Below are 18,751 nucleotides of genomic sequence, written 5' to 3' on the forward strand. Positions count from 1 at the left end.
AATTATTAATTGAAATGTTACTTTTGAGAAAACTGCTGTACTTGTTATCGTAAGCAATGTTAAATGTGAGGGAAATGAGATCTCTTCCACTTTTTGTGTCTGCACTGAACACTCTCAGGGGTAGGATTCCATTTCCTCAGCATCAGCAGGAGGATCAAATTTTTCATACAATCACAAGATTGGGTTGGATGAAGAAGCCTTTTGGCCTATGTTATCTCATCCTTTCAGTATACACCCTACTGATTCCTAGCACAGCAACAAGCTTCTTTTTTTAAATGAGTCCAGTGTCCAGGCCTCAACCACCCTTTCTGGTAACCTGTTCCATTTGATAATTACCCTCCGAGTAAAACAAAATGACTTTCTGGTTGTCCATCCTGAAGTTGTCACGTTCAACCTAAGTCCTCTAGTTCTGCTGTCTCATTGCATCCAAAAGTATTGTTCTTTCAATAAGCTACTTCGGCATGTAGGTCAAGTGGTGACGAAGTATACTTTTTAAGGTTTTGATCGCAAACAATAATCTGTTGGAAAGTGGGCGAACACCTGTTTCCTATCTGATGCGATAAAATAAATAATTTCATCATAAATGACTTGACACTGCAATACAAATCGTGGACAAAGACCCTCTCCTGTTGCAATTTTTAATTCGGTTCATTCATGTGGCCCATGATATCAACGGCAAATGCGAAATTAGAGAGCCAATTCGCATCATTCAGCTGTGGGAATCTTTTTGTTTCATGCCCAAAAATAAATCAATCTCTGTTCTCAGTTCCCGCACTCTTTTCAAGACATTTCCAAACTAAGCCATCTTACATTCGTGTGATACAGAACACCTGTGTGCTCAGATTCCAATTCCTCAAACAGAGTTACAAATTGCCTGTGGTTTAATCCTCTTGCTCGAATATAGTTGACCACTTTCGTAACTGTGTCCACGACATTGCTTAGTTTTAGAACACTCTTACAGAGGACCTCTTGGTGGATAATGCTGTGTAGAAAAACAATATTCGGTTCTGGATTTGTTTCTTTGACTTGATCTTGAATTCTTTTCAGTAACTCAACATTTTTGCCTGGCAGATTTGGGCTTCCATCGGTGGTCACATTCATCAATTTTTTCCACTCCACTCCTAATTTTAAGATACACTTATTTACAGCCTACAAAAAGCCTTCTCCGGTTGTCATATCTTTCATTGACTGCATTGATGCTAATTCTTCTGTGAGCTCAAAATGTTTGGTGATACCTCAAATAAAAATTATCAACTGGGCTGCGCCTTTGACATCACAACTCTCATGGAGTGCCAGTGGAAAAACATGCAAAATTGCTTACTTTATTTTGTAACTGCAGATACAGGTTCTCAGAGATATCCTGGACACATCTCACAATAGTTCACCGTGACAAGCTAATGTTCTCAAACTGTTTTTTCTTGTCTGGGCATAAAATCAAGGCAGAGTCAATCATACATTCCTTTATAAATTCTCCTTCAGAGAATGGTTTGCTGTTCATGGCGATTTTGTGTGCAATCACGTAACTCACTCTTGTAATCTCATCCTGGGATGCAAATTGTTCTGTGAAAATGCTTTGCTCTTTTTGTATTCGAACAACCACTCATTAGCTTCCTTTCCTTTTTCTTCGGCAGAAACGTTTTTATATTTGCAAGCATGTTTGCTCTCAAAATGGCGATTCAAGTTGTAGTCTTTGAGCACTGCCACACTTTCTTTGCAAATGAAGCACACAGCTTTTCCACCCACACTGGTAAAAAAAAATATTTAGAAGTTCATTCTTTGTGGAATATTCGGCCTTCAGGGTCCACTTTCCGCTTCTTTGATAAACTCATTTCGAATTAACTTCCTCTTCAGTGAAAAGTATTGCCGCGGTTGCCGTTGAAAAGTATTGCCGCGGTTGCTGCTGAAAAGTATTGCCGGGGTTGCCGCATGTGTGTGTTTGAAAATTTGCCAATCCATACATTTCTGATGTCAGCCTGATTCAACATTTAAGGGAGCGTGCGCACAACTAAGCAGTGTGATTGGCTGATGTTCCCGGTCAGATCCAAATGCGAAATTTGTGCGACTTTCTGGGACTGAAGAAACTATCATTTTTTCTATTGCTAGACACAATGACGGGCCAGATATGGCCCACGGGCCGGCTTTTGCCCACCCCTGCCTTAAACTATTCCAAACAAATATTGATGGAAGAAAAAGATGAATGAACATTCACCAAGCAAACAGTACACTATTATGATTTTGTGGGAAATGTAAAGTGTGGTTTTATTTACTTTTCTGTATTTTGGTACAAAACATCCTATATTGAATAATATTGGTGGTGTAATCTCAGATATCTTCAGCTCATATATCAATGCCACTTTATTAATATAGTTAACGTAAGTACCTTTCCCATCTCATCTGCTGCACAGCATGCCTGCCATTATGTGTATCAGATGAAATTATTGCCTCACAATTAATTTCATGTAAGTGATTTAATTCAAAATCTTTGGTGTTGCAATGTTTTCAAAACCGACCTGACTAATAAAATTATGTATGTATACCAATGGACAGTTGATTTGGTGTTGTGCAATGTCTCTTTTCTATCATTTCAATAATAAAGCTTCACTATGTGTCCAAAAGGAATACTTCACAGAATATATCGACATGATTATGAATTAAGTGGTTGAGGCAAGTGCATTCCTAGTGGTCTTGGACATCAAATATTATGTATACAATTCTTTTACAATTCCAGAGAGAGCTAAACTGTGTATAAAAGCTGTTGATTTTTAGAGATAGTCCCAAACTGAAACTCTACCTAATTGTTCCTGTAAACCAATTATATTTTAAGAAGCAGCTTCCAAATTAAGAATTTTTGTAAATATTGTGCGACCTTAAATTTTAATGCAAATTTTATAGGGTAAGACTAGGGAGATTTTCAAGCAAGGAAAAAAATATACATATGTTTTGCTCATATCTTCAGCTCATATATCAATGCCACTTTATTAACATAGTTAACGTAAGTACTTTTCTCATCAGCTACACAGCATGTTTGATTCATGTTTGAAAGTGAAAGGGTAAAGAACAACTTCCATTTGAAACCACAGTCTGTTGCTTCCCAGTCACTCTTTCAACCCATTTCATTTATTTTCCAGATTTAGTTGTAAGTTTTCTGAGCTGCTTACCCTGTGTGAAGTTGTATAAATGCAAGTTGTTTTTACTATATGAAACATTGTCACACTATTTCCACTTAGACCATTTAAAATCCTATACTTGTCATTGATGGTTGTTTTCTCTCTTTCTGGCTATTCAACATTTTCACATGTACAGTGTAAACAGGCATGACTTATGCTGTATTTCTGTTAATGAAGACTGAGGCACACTTTGCAATTGCAACATAACTGAACAAACAAATCTAAATCCAAGCTAATTTCTGAATAAATATTATTAATAACTGCATTAATCCAAACTGGATGTAAGAGAGCAAGTCAGACACAACCTCAGAAATGAAGAGTTACACTTTGGAGGGGAAAGAGGCAACTGGCCGCAAATTTCACATTTCATATTTATTTATATATTTAAAATAATATATTTTAAAATTAAATTAAAATATATATTTAAAATTAAATTAAAGAACTGGTATGGAAGACACACAAGTAAGTGACAAAAATAAAAGATTGAGTCAACTTACCAGATAAATACTGCAGGGGGAAAAAAAAATCATAACCCATTTTTGATCTGTGGTCTAATGTGCTGTTTTGTCCACAAAATATAATCAATTCCACTTACAGTATATTCTGTGAAGCACTTTGAGACGTGATAAGGCACTATACCAAATGCAAGGATTATTATTATTTATTGTAACTTAATTCTAAAATGATTAATAACTTCTGTTTTGCACATATGGTGGTAAAAAAAAGGATTTGTTTTTAGTTAACTTGAACAGATTGTCTGTTGATGTACGTCTACTACATGTTGTCTTTCCAGTTTGAGATATTCATCATCGTTCGTTTTAGTTTGGCTACGTGGACATTTAAAGTACTGCACCATATCTGCAGTGAGTAGTGCTACAAAATAAGATTCATGTTTGAAAGTGAAAGGGTAAGAACAACTTCCATCAGAAACCAACGTCTGTTGCTTCCCAGTCACTCCTTCAACCCTTTACATTTATTTTGCCGATCTAGTTGTAAATTTTCTGAGCCGCTGCCCTGTGTGAGGGGCACTATATAAATGCAAGTTGTTTCTATATGAAACATTGTCACACCATTTCCACTTAGAACATTCACAATCCTATACTTGTCATGTCTCTCTTTCTGGCTATTCAACATTTTCACATTTTTCCTCTGGTCCCTTGTTGGTTCACAAAGATTTACAAAGAATATTCAGCACAGAAACAGGCCCCTCACCCCAATCAGACACTGCCGGTGTTTTTTCTCCACACTAGTTTTTTTTACCCATTCTTTTACTCCATCCCATACCCCTCCATTTCCTGTTTAATCTATTCACATAGGCAGTCTTTCTCAGCTCAAGTTGTTGCGTTTAACCAAAGGTATTATTGCACTGCTGCCACACATGGGAGACTAACCTGACTGAATATGCTTGTCTGACTGAATGTGCTTATTGGCTAAGTTCCTGCTAACAAGACACTGGTTTAACTGGTCACAACTGCTTAGGCAGTTATACTGTCAATAGTCTGGCAGCTTTCCATTCAAAATGTTAATGAGGGACTTTGCTTTACTTGTCACTCTGCTTAACTTGTCCAGTGCCTTAGGACATCCTACCGACGTGAAAGCTGCTATACAAATGTAACATTGTATTGTATTAACACATTACGATTCACATTCTAGAAATTCATGTAAGTACTTACAATGTAAAATTGTTATTAAATGGCGTCTTGCATCACAAAGGCCTCCCACCCTTTCTGTGACTGGTGCGGGAGCTCGGCAAAGGTTGGGCGTTCGAGCTCAGATACATTGCGGAGGCCTCTGGTCAATTGGAGGGCTGCAACATGGCCTCCTCCCTCACCTTATCCCAAGAGGCCTTGGCAGAGCTCGCCAATAGAACAGACGCCTTTGCAATAGGGTAGGGTGGGAGGCCCCAGATCCACCCTTCAATAGACCAGAAGCCTGTGAGATGCATCTAAACATGCAAGGCCAACCCCCACTGGGTGCCTGCACTAGTCACATCACCCCCTCATAGCTCGGGAGGACCTATGCCTCCGGATAACTAGTCACAGAGCCCTTTTGATGAGGTATCAGGAATTTATTGTATGATGCTGTCACCGCCATTCTTCATAGAATCATACAGCACAGAAGGAGGCCATTTGGCCCATCATGTCTGTGCCGGCTCTTTGAAAAGAGCTATCTAATTCCATACCCCCCCCACCCACGCTCTCCCTATAGCTCTGCAAGTTTGCTTGTCCTTCATCTTCTTGTGATGAAGTCTGGATGGAGACTTTAGTCTTTGAAGTGTAGATACAGAAACCAGTAAAACACGTGGTGGTCTAAAGCAGATCTTTCTTTGTCAAACGTGGATATGCACTCTGAAATGCTACCCTGCACGAGGGGCACTTTACAAATTGTTGTTATATGATGGGTGGAACATAAAACAAAATCAACGCAGGGAATTTTACTTTTAACTTCAGAAAGTACCACAGACTTTTGTCACCTCACGGACAGCATCTCCTTTTAAGTTGGAGTTCAGTGCTTCCTTCAATTGTATTGAACATCAGCCCCTTCCTTATACTCAGGCAGAAGGGTTTCCCTCATTGTGTTAATGCTCACACTCAGGGAACATCTCACAAGGGATTTCCCGAGAGAACAGGCCAACCAATCAAGAAACTCACACTTAGTTCAACTAGGGATCAATCTACTGACAGTATTTAAATATTAAAGTTATTCTCAGAGACAGAAAAGTTCATACAAGACATGGACAGGCAAAGCATTTTCTACAAATGTACATACTTGCCTTTGGTCTTGGGAGTTGGCCATTAGGAAATGGCTTCCACCTCAGCCTGATAGGGTTCTAACAGCCTCCCTCCCTCCATTAAACGTGACTGTACATACTTTCTGCTATTCCCACATGGCATGTGTGCACCTTGATTGTCCATTATATCAGACTCCTTCAGCTGAGATGTCTTTATTGTCAGCTGTTTTGGAGACGCTGACAGCTATTGACCATTTAGTGCATTACACTAGGTTCACACTCAATGCAAGTTACGAGGATAATTACCACTGGCATTACTTTATACCAGCATTAAAAATCAGACACTACAACATTTATAGGATAGACTGAAAGGCCTTCCTTCATCTCCATCTTTTTTATTTTGTTGTAATCACTCAAGGCATATTATGTAAAGAGCCGTAATATTTAATTGAGGAAACTGGAATAGATTTTTGTGTTTTATTCATAGACTTCTTGCAACATGCATTTGTAAACCAAAGACATATAAAATATGCAAGTAATATACAAAAACTATGGCGATACACTGGGCATAAAGAATAAATAATCCACTTAGATGCATGTATAAATGACCAATTCACAAACACAACCATATAAGAATGATAACTATTGATCAGCTACTTTCAATGCATTTATGAATTGTATATTTTTATACTGAAACAATAATCCTATGTTCAATCTAATAAATGTACTCTAAATCCAATCAAATCATCTGAAATATGACAATTTATCCTGGCTTTGACCATTGAACAAGAAAGCCTGAGTCAATAAAAAGCTTTTTTCCCTTAGGTGACTTCTGCATTCTTTGATTGACGTTAATCTTCCATATAAAATAGGATATATCAAACCCCTGAAGATCCTTGCAGTCTCGTCCAACTTCATGCTGTATAAATAGCCTTGTTCTAGACTTTCTTTAGTTCTTTTACAAAGATGGCAGTGGGGAGAATGAACTGAGATGAACTGACGTAAATTGAACAATGACTGCGGGAATTCCATTTTAGATTGGGACAGAGGCAAAGTTAAACTAAATCATAATGTTAGGTTATGAAGCACATTGAATAGCTCAACCTGCTATGCTATTTGAAGATGGTATTATTTTATCTTACACTTGACATATGCTCACTGTAAGATAATTATTCTACCAAAAGCCTGAAAATCATGAACACAATGTGAACTGAGGACTGTGGCAGCAAATTAATTTTTAGCACCTTTAACTGCTCTAGATAAATAACTGTTCGATTCAATTTTATTCAGAAATCTTATAACGGTGTACGATTGTCAACTGTCAAGAGCATAAGAGTTATTTACATGTCCTGCAGAAATGCAACAATAAGGATGACTATTTTTAGTGCAAGGAGCTTGATGAGACTTTTCCTAGAGAAACTGAAGCTGTACACTAATAATAGAAAACCATTGTTTTAGGATTCTCCAAGAAAAATTGGGTATCGCTTCTTCCACGAACATTTCAAATCTGCTGAACAGTAATCTTTGAAGAATTTCTACAGGGACTTTGGATGTGCCAATTGTTAAGCAAATGGTTGCACCTAAGTTGCTGTAGTCAATGCAAAGCTGTAAGTACTGAATACTTTGGGTGAAGACCACTGTCTGAATGGAAGTACTTCATGTTGGGATTTTAATTCCCTGTATTTCGAACACCTGAAAAGTCCATAATGGTCAAAATTGCCAGAAATAAAATTGTCAAAATCAATTGGAAACCTTCCAGTTATTCAAAGAACATCAAACGTCTTCTTACGTGGAGAGAACAGCAAGGATATTGCCACTGATTATGGAAGAAAACTAACAGAGGAACAAGGGTTGTTTGAATGGATTTCTGAGGTTGGAACCCTGAAGGGAAAAGTACCTTGTTTTTATTTCCATTCTGGATATCCTATTATAATAGAAGGATGGATGAATGAGGAAGATTGCATGTTTATATTAAAGATGAAATCTTATATTGTTAGATAATCCAAGGATTGTCCTTGGAAAAAAATAATGCACTGATATTAAACATGGGCTTTTGTACTTTTCAGACATCTGAAAATGTCCAACGATTTTGACAAAAGATCCAGTCAATAATTAACAAAGTAACTGTTGTAGGTAAGCAGTTATATAAAGTAGGGTCATGAGAATTTGGGATAAGACCAGAAATGCATACGGTGGAAATAAGTGTTACAACTCCAACAGTTTATATTTAATATATCAATCATAAGCATTACAGTTTAATAAAGATAGGCGTTATTAATAGTTATGCCACAAGTTTCCATAAATCTGTATATTTGTTAATGTGCAGAATTGGCTGCTACATTTCACCCACAAAATATACAGTCAATTCATTTTACAGTATATTCTGTGAAGTGCTTTGAGACGTCTCGAAGACGTGATGAGGGGCTACATCAACTGCAAGGATTATTATTATATTAATAGAATTGCTCTAAAAGCTTTGAATCTTTGGATTACACAATAATTTAACCCAGACAATGGTTAACTCGTGTAAGGAATTTCTGTCCAGCAAACTAGAAACGGTTTACATTAGGGTTATGATGATTGTGTGGTTAACAAAAATAGCCAGCTCGGTGAAAGATGGTGGGAGAAGGCAGACTGTCTCTTGAAGCTCTTACTAAAGACCGTCCAAAAAGATTATTCAAAATAGAATCATATAAATTACATTCGGCCCATCAAACCTCTGCTGGTGCCAGCACCTCCACTGCAGCTAGCTATTCTAATCCTGATGCCTTGCTCCCTCCCCATGTTCTTTCACGTTGTTCCTCTTCAAATATTTAATCAATTCACTTTTGAATGGTACTGTGGCTTCAGCCTCGATAGCTGTGCAACATCCCTCTGATGATTTTTTTTCCCTATGAATAACACCGCACTTAAACTGCTGAATTAGCTGCTCTTCTTGCAAAACATCGAATTGGAGCTTGCGATTTGTAAACCAAAATATATCTAACAACATGAACCTTCAAACTAAACATTACAATTCTTATTTTGAAAATGTGTTACTTATCTCAAAATAAAAATGATTATTTTTTGGAGAAAGCATTAAAAAAAGTTTCCTTATTACATAACATTGTAGCAGCTTATGCAGCACACAAAGACATTCTTGCCATTTGTCATAATTTTAGACATGTTTATCAAATTATTAATGGCAGTTTATATTCTGTGATATAGTTGAACTATATTTTATGCAAACCATTTAATGCTTTATCGAAAATTGGTAAGGCAGCCTTCAGTTAAAAATTGGCTACTGCATCTTAACCCGTTACTTTAATAATTATAAGGGGGTATGATTGTCAGAAATATAAGCTAATGTAGATAAAATCATAACAATATATTTGTTATTAATTAGAAGACCTGCCTTTAGCTATAATGAAAACTCACAGCTTTACATGCAAAATGAGGTTGAAATAATGGCGCACTCTGTGCTTATAGCATGAACTGAGTATAACCTTCGGCCCCTGTTACAATGACATCCATCCAAATTCGCATGGTCTCGGGAGATGGTGCAACCATGTAGTAAATTCTGTCTCGAGTCTTTACACTGAACGTAAGCGAAGGGTTCGGGCTCTAAAAGAGAAAGAATTGTGTGAGTGCATATCAGAATTCACAGTCCAATATTGTATACATGTAGGAATTGAATAGTTTCTGAACTTGTGAAAGAAATTTATATTTTCACTAGAAAGGTACTCTTGCAATAGACCCTTCATTGTACTTATTGATCCCCTGTGGGATTAAATTCAGGGAATATCCAAAGATCATTTAGGTGCTTATGTATAACAAGCAAAACACTTGGAAGATTTTTTTGGGCATGTAACAAAATGGTTACCACCTTATTTTCAGATGTGTATTGGGGGGTACACTGAACACAACACACTCTTGACTCTTTTGGTGACTCATTTATTACCTTGGATGCAATACTGATGTGTCATCACCTTAAATGTTAGTTTTACGTGAAGAGCAAAATGATTTGGATTATTAAAACCAAATGATGAAACATGTCAAGCTATCCCAGTTATAATGTAGTATTTTTGGGTCTATAAATTTAGACGCAATGTTACAATAGGGAAAAAAATTGCCCACCGATCCAGTATCATGTTGGCAAAAAGCATTTAGAGGTTGTGAAAAGCACACATTGGGGGAAAAATACACCTGGCTCAAGGTTTACTCTATTTTGTACAGAATTTCAGAGCATCCAGAAATTGACAAAATTCCTAAATCCACTATTAATTTTGCAGCCAGTTTTCTGTAAACCTCTTCAAAGTTAAAAGTAATTCAACAATTTACCAAATTCTGCGTGCTCCACAGTGCTAAGAAAATAGAATCAGTCCAGATCCAAGTGGAATTTCTCCCCAACGCTATGAATATTATCAAATAAATCTATTTTTTAACTGTGCAATATTCTGTGCATTTGTGTGCAGTAGCTCTGATAGCGCATCAGTATTGCAAGATAGTTGATGAGATAACAACCCTGGGTAAACATGTGTTATGTTCCTTAATGGAATTTCACTGCATTTGGTCCACTTGGCAGTACATTCTTTTGATGTCTGCGCTGCTCGCCAAGGACGAAAAATGCTGTAACTTTCCATCTGTGCACTTGACATGTTTTATTGCACATTTCGGTCAGTGGCACACTTGATTTAAACAGGCCTATTTAAGAGGCTCATAGAAACAGCAACTCTGAAATACCTTAATGTACTGGCAAGTACAAAGATTTAGATGGACCTTTTTCTAAGCCCAAGTCTGGACTATGTACTTAAACCTGGAAAAATTTCAGTAATAGCATTACCTTGTGTGCACTCTTCAGGTGATCATAATAGACCTCTTCTATAGCTTGAAAGTATATGACCCCTTTTAATTTAGTTTCATGTTTATCTGAAGTGTAAAAAAAAAGTAACCTGTCAGTGCTTTCATTTTCAACAACTGAAACATGGTTTTTGATTCAATACATTTTCCACTAAACTTCTTAAATGTGGTCAGATGAAATTCGATAATTGACTGAACGGAAGTTGGAGTTTAAAATTAAATCAAGTGGAGAAACGTTCAACCCTTAACGCACATCGTTCTATTTCTGCAACACATAGGTAAAGCTTAAAGCCAATTTTCGGTATTTTTCAGAAAGAACAAAATAATTCAGCATAAACTCTTCATATACATTTGGAAAAACTATAGTTGGCCACAGATATCATGCCTTGATATACACATTTAAATGAGTCACTCACAACACCACCAAACGTGCAGTGAGCTGCACCTAGAAAGCCAACAACCGTTCTCTATGAACATTCCCATTGTCTATTAGGACACTTGTCATAAGGAAACAGATGGGTGCTGACAAGGTGCCAAATATGGAGTCAATCCGAACAATATTTCTCATAATTTCAGAGTAAGATGTATACAATATATAAACTACCCTGTGGCATCCTTCTTAACCACCTTATTCTATCTGCCTTAGTCATTTACTTGTGACTGAAAATGGAACACTTTAATTTTCACAATGTAGCCGACTGATTTGTACCTGCATAATATGAAAGTGTCCTTTTGGTTCTGTCGAAAACGAACCAGCGTTTTTTCCAAGTTTTAATTTTGCCACCCATTTTGATCAAAAATCCTCTGCATGTCTTTTCTGTGAGAGACACATGATAACACGTTTCCACATTGTGACCTGCTGTTTCTATATGACTTCGCAAGTCAAAGTCTTCCTTCCTAACTGGTAGGTAGCGGGTCAAAGGCCGAGCCTGTATGGAAATATGGTAAGACATAGTGATTTTATTTGAAATTCATCATCTGATTAGCACAAGTAACAGTGGAACAAGAAAAGATGTTAAATGAAAGGAATACAATTGCCTCAAACCATAGGTAAAGCTCCAGTACTTCAGAAGAGCCGGTAAGGATCCTTTATGGAATAAAGGAGAACAGTCAGCCTCCTGAAGTCATTCTGGTCACATTATTGTTATTATGATTATTATTATTATTTTCCAATCCAATTCCAATTAGAGTCTGAGACCTGAAATTCTACTGACTACTTGTCAGGTTGTGCTGTTTATTTTTGGTTCATCATGACAACTTCTAATGTTAAGTCGATATCATGATGGTGAAATGGGTGGTGCACATAAGTTGAAACCTAACACTAAAAAGGGTACATTTTGATTCATTGAGAACAATGAAAAGCTCCAATAAGATATATCTTCACCTTTGACATTGCTAATGACATTTTTTTTTTGATAATTTGCGGATCTGCCATTTAAGACACATTTGTATTGAAGGTGTTTCTCAAACTATTGCACTTCAGTTGTGGGACATGCAACTCAGTCATGCATATTGCCTGGACGGTGAAAAATATTTCACAGACCTGTGACCTCTGCTTCTCCCTCATCTTGACTTCCTTATCAATGAGCTGTTGTCTGCGCTGTGTTTCCTCTTGCAGTCTCTTTTCAAGATCTTCTCGTCGACGCTTTTCCTCTTCCAAAGCTTGCTTTTTTGCTTCCATTTCTCGCTCCTAAACCCCAACGTAAAAATAATAATAATCCTTGCATTTTGATAATAGCACCTTATCATGTCAAGACGTCTCAAAGCACTTCACAGGATGTACTGTAAAGTGGATTGACTGTATTTTGTGGGCAAATTTGAACTCATCTTACTTTGCCAAAAACAAAGCAATCTCTTAAGAGCCCACCTTCTACGCTCATCCAAGAGAGGGGTACACACTTGGGGTCAAAGTACCAGCAAGTGGCTGTCACCAGCATGGGTCACTGCCTTTAGCAGAGGAGAGAAAAAAAACAGAAAAGACTAGGTAAGGGGAATTAACATAATGAGGCAATGACGTTGATAAATGTATAAATTAAGTTAAATAATCTGTCAAGGTGTTTTGAGGTTTAAGCACAACGTCAAAAAGCAAAGAGCAGGAGCACAACCACCTGAATCCTGGTGGAGCATTGCTGTATGCAAGGAAAAAAATAATCAGGGACAAAAGGGAGGCAATGGCAATTTATAGCAGGCGGAGTGGACAGGCTCTTGAAAACTAAAAAAAATCATATGACAGCCAAGTAAAAACAGCAATTTTATTGATTGCTCTTAAAACTACAATGGTGTACTATTTAAAAAGAGTGTCGCCTGGCTAAATTTTTTTCAAAAAGGAAATGTTTGAAATTACCAGAACAATGATAATGAATACAACAGCTATCTGGGACTAAACAACAACAACAATAATTTGCATTTATATAGCACCCTCCACGCCAGGTGGCGTCTCAGAATGCTTCAAATAAGTAGCTTCTTGGGGGTGTTTTCAGGTTTGCATGTTCACAGCGGTACACTAAAGTACAGAGAAAAGTCTTGATAACAATTTCTTCTAAAAGCTAAGGTTTTTACGTTTCTTATGAAGATCCTATATTCTGGATCCTATCATGCTCTGAGAGCACAGCTACTGCAGAGCAATTTGTAATTTACCTTTGTTTCTATTAGCCATGCCTTTTCCGCCTGGGCCTCCTTTAAAAGTCGTTCCATTTCTTCAATTTTAGCAACATTTGAGGTACTCGCACTACAACAAAAACATAAGCAATTGATTGTAAGCAAAGTGCTACAACACTTAACATTTAAAAGCTGAGACTGCAACAAACAGCTGCTGGTATCTGGTCTCGTAAAGACAGGGTTGTATCAATCTTTGCAAAACCATTTGATGTAGCAGTAATAATAATATTAATAATAATCCTTGCATTTGATATACCTTCTTATCACGTCGTGAGATGTCTCAAAATACTTCACGGGATTTCAAACTTTATTATAAAGTTAATCATTGTGTTGCAAAGTTTAACCAACTGAGAAATGTTGAGTCAATGCTGCAACTTTGTTCTCATATTAAATCATTTTAACAGAAACTGTTATTAAGTACAAATGAGGTCTGTGTCTATTTTATCTAGAAGTAGACATTTTAAGCCTAAAGTGCCATCTAATCTTTTATTTTAGAATTAAGAAATTGGCTTCCAAATTATGATTGAGTTTAAGAACTGTCCAAAATTCCTTGCAATCTTAAATTCTAAGACAAAATACTCATATGGGCTAAAACTAGGTGGAATTTGGGCCCTTATAATTCAACTTGTATCTTTATACCTATGGTAGGATTTGATATGTATATATATATATATATGCACACAAGTTGTTATTGTTGTTGATTGATCAAAATTGTCAATAATTTAATTGATCAAAATGTTGAATAACTGTCTTGCTTCAGCCATGTTATGCTCTTATTGATCTATGGTATGATCTGGTCTTGCATCCTGAATTTGACGTAATACTATTGTATATAGTATTGTGTATACTATTCACACCCGAGAAATTTTTTGGAAGATGTCATGAAGGATTTAACTGAAACATCTCTGCTCAATTCACAAAGAGGAACTACACCCCACACATCCATCCCTGTTCAGGTGGATATTAAATATATTATGATATGACTCTCAGTGTCACATGATACTTAATAGCAACAATTTTCAAGATAAGTTGCTCATTCACTTCATGTTTATTTGTGTGACATTGCTGCATGCTAATTGTCTGCGACATTTGCCCACAAGTATAGTCACTCCACTTGACATTATAAGTGCCATGTCAAATGCATGTATTATTATTAATCTATGTCACCTCCATTACACCCAATGTGCGAGTACTTGAGGTTGACACTGTTTTTTTGTTAAAACAACAGCAACTGTGGGAAACACAACTGATTTTTATTGTTTTATTTCTGCTGCTGTTCTCCACATTCGTTTGCTGCTGTTTCCACATTTTGTTTAGCCAGACGATAAACTGCTGCAATCAGTTATCGTAGTCACGTAGTTCGAATCTGGCTTGTGACCCCTTGACAATATTTACCAATACTGTTTCATTGGACAACTTTTACTGCTTACAACATCAAACTGTGACAAATCAGTGGTGTTAGCCCTGATTTACCATCTTCCAGGTACAGAATCAACTATAAATTCCACTTTACATTTAATAGGTTGAAAATAAAATAAAGCTTTTCAAGAATAAAAGCATATCTATTTCATAAATTAAACGTAAATTAATTCAGAAAACCACCTTAACTTTGTAAGACTAACCTACGGTAAACTGCCACTGGTAAATGGAAACTACAAAAATAATAGATCATAAATTTAAAAGAAACTCTTATTTAAGAGTCTTATAAATAACATAAAAAACTCTTATAAATAACAGCTTTTATATTATAATACTGCATTTACCATCAGATACAACAGAGAGAAATTCCAACAGGGTGTAGACTACTCTATTTATGCAGCAGTTTAAAGTGTCCTGAATTTGGTAAATTCTTAAATACACCCTTTATTTGGAAGTTTATTTTCTGTAAGTTCTTTAAAGAACTGCAGGAAACTGACTTCAAAGTTAAGACTGAATTCAACAACTTTTGAAATTCTGGGTGCTCTAAACTGTGGGTTAAATAAAGTAAATCAATACCCAGGTGGAATTTCTCTTTAGAAGTCATGGATTTCCAAAGCTTTCAGGGTAGAAGAGAAGCAAATGTAAAAAACATCCTGCAAAATATTCAGCGCTCAAACATTTCACTTAAAATAAATTCCAATAACAGGCTGGATATTTGCAACACCACATGTATGTAGCCATGATATATTGCTAGCAGTGCCTAAATAGAGAAACAGATGTTTCTGGCACAGTGTACAATCAACAAACAGCACATGTTTTTTAACCTTATTTTGGACAATGGGCTGTGTTTTTACTGAACCATTAGAGACTTTCAGGAAGTCGGATTGTTTTTTTTAACAAGAGTTTTTAACAAGAGTATTGGAAAGTTGCAGAAAACAGCAGAGTGTTCAAGATGGGATACCGATGCTGGTTTTCCACAGAAAATTATGATAAAGTGCTTACATTTGTTATTAATTAGAAACAGACGATTCTTATTGCACATCAAAGGCAGCAACTGAGAAGCAGACGTCTGGAAAAAGATCTATTTCAGCTGCGCCTGCCAGCTTAAAACGCTCAAAACAGCACACACAACAGCAAATAGTTGGTTCCTTATGTTGCTTTGTTTTCAACCTTCAACCTTCTAAGTTACAGTATATGGTCAATAAAAATGTCAATGTGTCCTATCAACACAACTTTTCATTAACGCTGACTTTTCTTATGTTTGTTGATGGTTGTTTTAAGCATTCATTCACTTGTTCAATTGACCAGATATTTCCAGATCCAGGTGGGGGGGAGAGGTGGGGAAGGTAAGGGGGGGTGGGGTGGGGAGAGATTGGGGGAGAAGAAGTCCCTGGCAAAATGTATTTATTCCTGGCTCCCACATTCCAGTTTTCAGTGCCTCTAAACTGAATTATCGAGATTGACATTGTCACATTTACCATCTTCCCATGTCAGTGCTCTACTGGTTGGTTCTCCGGATACAAAATAATTTTTGGCACTTTATTACTTACCATCATGCAAAAAAAAATCATTGTGGTGTCAAGCAACAGAGCTGCAAGGGCTGCTGAGAAGGGAGGATACAATGAACAAGAGCCTCAAGACTGGTGGTAAAAGAGTATGCACCAGATTTAAATCTAGCATTTATACACCACAAATCTTGGCCCCAGGACATTCATGTTGCCCAGAACAGTTTTCTTTATGAGAAGCTTGTAAATCTACAAAACTGTGATATTTGCTATTAGTGAATCCTCGTACACGAGAAAACACATATAAAGCTCAAACTGTATTTAAACTATCAGAGGCAATAGTGCGTTTGCCATTTTAATTATGCCTGTCACGGGGAGAAAAGGAGATGCTTTAATATTTACATAACCTGCTAACTTTGGGTGAGAATGCAGTTTTATTCTCTGCTAAAATTGGTAACTTTCCTGACCATCAGAGAATTACTCATCAACTGCAGGATTCGTATAGTAATCTTAAAATTGTTTTTTGTGTGGAAGTTGTGCGTGGTGACAAGAAGTCAATTATTAACCTTGATTAAACAAAGAAATCTTTATTAAAAGTCACTGATCGGACAAGTTAGGATTCATGGTCAGGACAATGCAATTAGAATAGGTCATTTACCTTGAAATGTTGTCAGGAGAACAAGCAGATATGTTGGTCTCCATGCTGTCAGAACTATCCAGGCTTAAAGTCTCAAATGTGCTGTCCTTGTATCCATTGTCAGTGAGATGGGAATTATCTAAATAATTACTGGATTGTGCTAGGATTCTCTGCCGCTGTTCTTCATTCAGTTGATGATGACGGTGCCCTACAGACAGCAAAAAGTTGATAGATTTTAGTCACGGCCTATTTACTTTGTGCCATGCAACAGAATCCGGAGCATCCAGTGTAAAAGAATTACCCTGTGAACCAGCAAGACCTCTGCCAGAATATCAATCCTACCACATGGCTGACTATATTAAAGCAGGACAAGGTATTAGGAATGAAAGCACATAACTCATGTTAATTTATACAGCAACCTAACCGCAATAACTGCTGGAAATCAAAATTCCTTCGACCCAGCAGAATCCTGCTTCTTTCCTTGATGATAAGAGTGTAAGGGTGAGTATATTTTGGTCACATACCCTTGGGTCAGTTTGATTCCTGTGGACCTCACATGATAACATGACCTCAGAGTGTGTGCTTGTACTTGTATTTGTGGAGTCCTGAAGCTCAGTGGTTAGAGAACTCGCTTTGCAAGTGAGAGACCTGAGTTCAATTCCAGGCAGAGGGCGAAACCTTGGGCAAGTTTCCTTACTCCACACAGAGCCTAATAATAATCCCTCCAAAAACCAAAACCAATAATAAATTGGTCATTTTCAATCTACGACTGTTTGTGGGACATTGCTGTGCGCAATTGGCCGCCGCGTTCGCCCACAAATATACAGTCAATTCACTTTACAGTGTGTTCTGTGAAGCGCTTTGGGACGTCCTCCCGACGTGAAAAGCGCTATATCAAATGCAAGGATTATTATTATTATTTGTCCCCAGTTCCTGTGAGGTCGCCCCCATACCAGCAGTTTGACTTATTTTGGTGAACCTTCCCTTTTGTTAAAGCCGCAACCAGCGAGTGAAGACACTCCAAAGACACTGCTACAATTTCACTGTGACTAGCCAGGGGAAAGAGTGCTGCAGTCACTGCAGGTACCATGAATGGGTACATCTGCCATCCCAGGGACATGGGAATAGAAAAAGCAAAATTAATTACTCGTTAGGTAAACTTATCCAAGGTGGGAAGAGAGGGAGCAGACTTGTTATAAATAATGCTCTTCTGTGGTGGAAAGCTGTGCTAAGAAAGTGGACTGCCCGCAAGTGGTTGAGAGTGTTTCGAGCCATTTGTCTCACCAACAAATACACATTTAGCGCTTTAAAACTGATGAAACAGATGTTACCAATAACATCTGATGGTTCTATTGGTGCTCTTTTACACAGAGCACTCATTGAAAAAAAGTCTGAATGACTGCTGCAGAAAAGTAAGTGAACATATGTTAACCATTTCATGAACACATTGACCCAGTCCAGGTAGATTTTTTTCAACAACAACAAGCATTTGTATTGCACCCTTCACAGGGCTTAACCTCACAGAGCACTTTAAAAAAAACGCTGGGATCTAAAATGCAAGATTTGCAAAAGAATTCACAAATGCTCAACGCTGCAATTGCTCAGATGTAGCTGAGAATGATACTATGGCACTATGCCCTGATACTCTTCTCATTTTTCAATTCAGTGAAGCCGATTTGTGGCTAAGAGAGATGTCCAGCAGGAGATCAGCGCTTGAGTGGAGTTCTGAAAGGTCAGCCTGAGAACTATCAGTAACCGCAGGCTTCACTGTCTCTAATTTAATCTGTTAATATTG

At 37.2% G+C, this 18,751-nt stretch overlaps 1 protein-coding gene across 3 annotated transcripts in view; it reads right to left on the reverse strand.

Moving 5' to 3' along the window:
• Nucleotides 1–8,316: 8,316 nt before the first annotated feature.
• Nucleotides 8,317–18,751, reverse strand: part of phldb2b (pleckstrin homology-like domain, family B, member 2b) — a 101,222-nt gene continuing 90,787 nt past the window's right edge. For all 3 annotated transcript variants that reach the window (XM_007908717.2, XM_007908714.2, XM_007908713.2), the window contains 6 exons: nucleotides 16,978–17,164; nucleotides 13,375–13,465; nucleotides 12,281–12,427; nucleotides 11,447–11,666; nucleotides 10,721–10,806; nucleotides 8,317–9,501 (listed from right to left, as the gene is read on the reverse strand). In XM_007908717.2, coding sequence (XP_007906908.2) covers nucleotides 9,361–9,501; nucleotides 10,721–10,806; nucleotides 11,447–11,666; nucleotides 12,281–12,427; nucleotides 13,375–13,465; nucleotides 16,978–17,164 — 872 coding nt within the window. In that variant the 3' untranslated portion in view covers nucleotides 8,317–9,360. The remainder of the gene's footprint in view (nucleotides 9,502–10,720; nucleotides 10,807–11,446; nucleotides 11,667–12,280; nucleotides 12,428–13,374; nucleotides 13,466–16,977; nucleotides 17,165–18,751) is intronic.

Source organism: Callorhinchus milii, unplaced genomic scaffold, assembly GCF_018977255.1.
Source record: "Callorhinchus milii isolate IMCB2004 unplaced genomic scaffold, IMCB_Cmil_1.0 Scaffold4, whole genome shotgun sequence".
NCBI lineage: Eukaryota > Metazoa > Chordata > Chondrichthyes > Chimaeriformes > Callorhinchidae > Callorhinchus > Callorhinchus milii.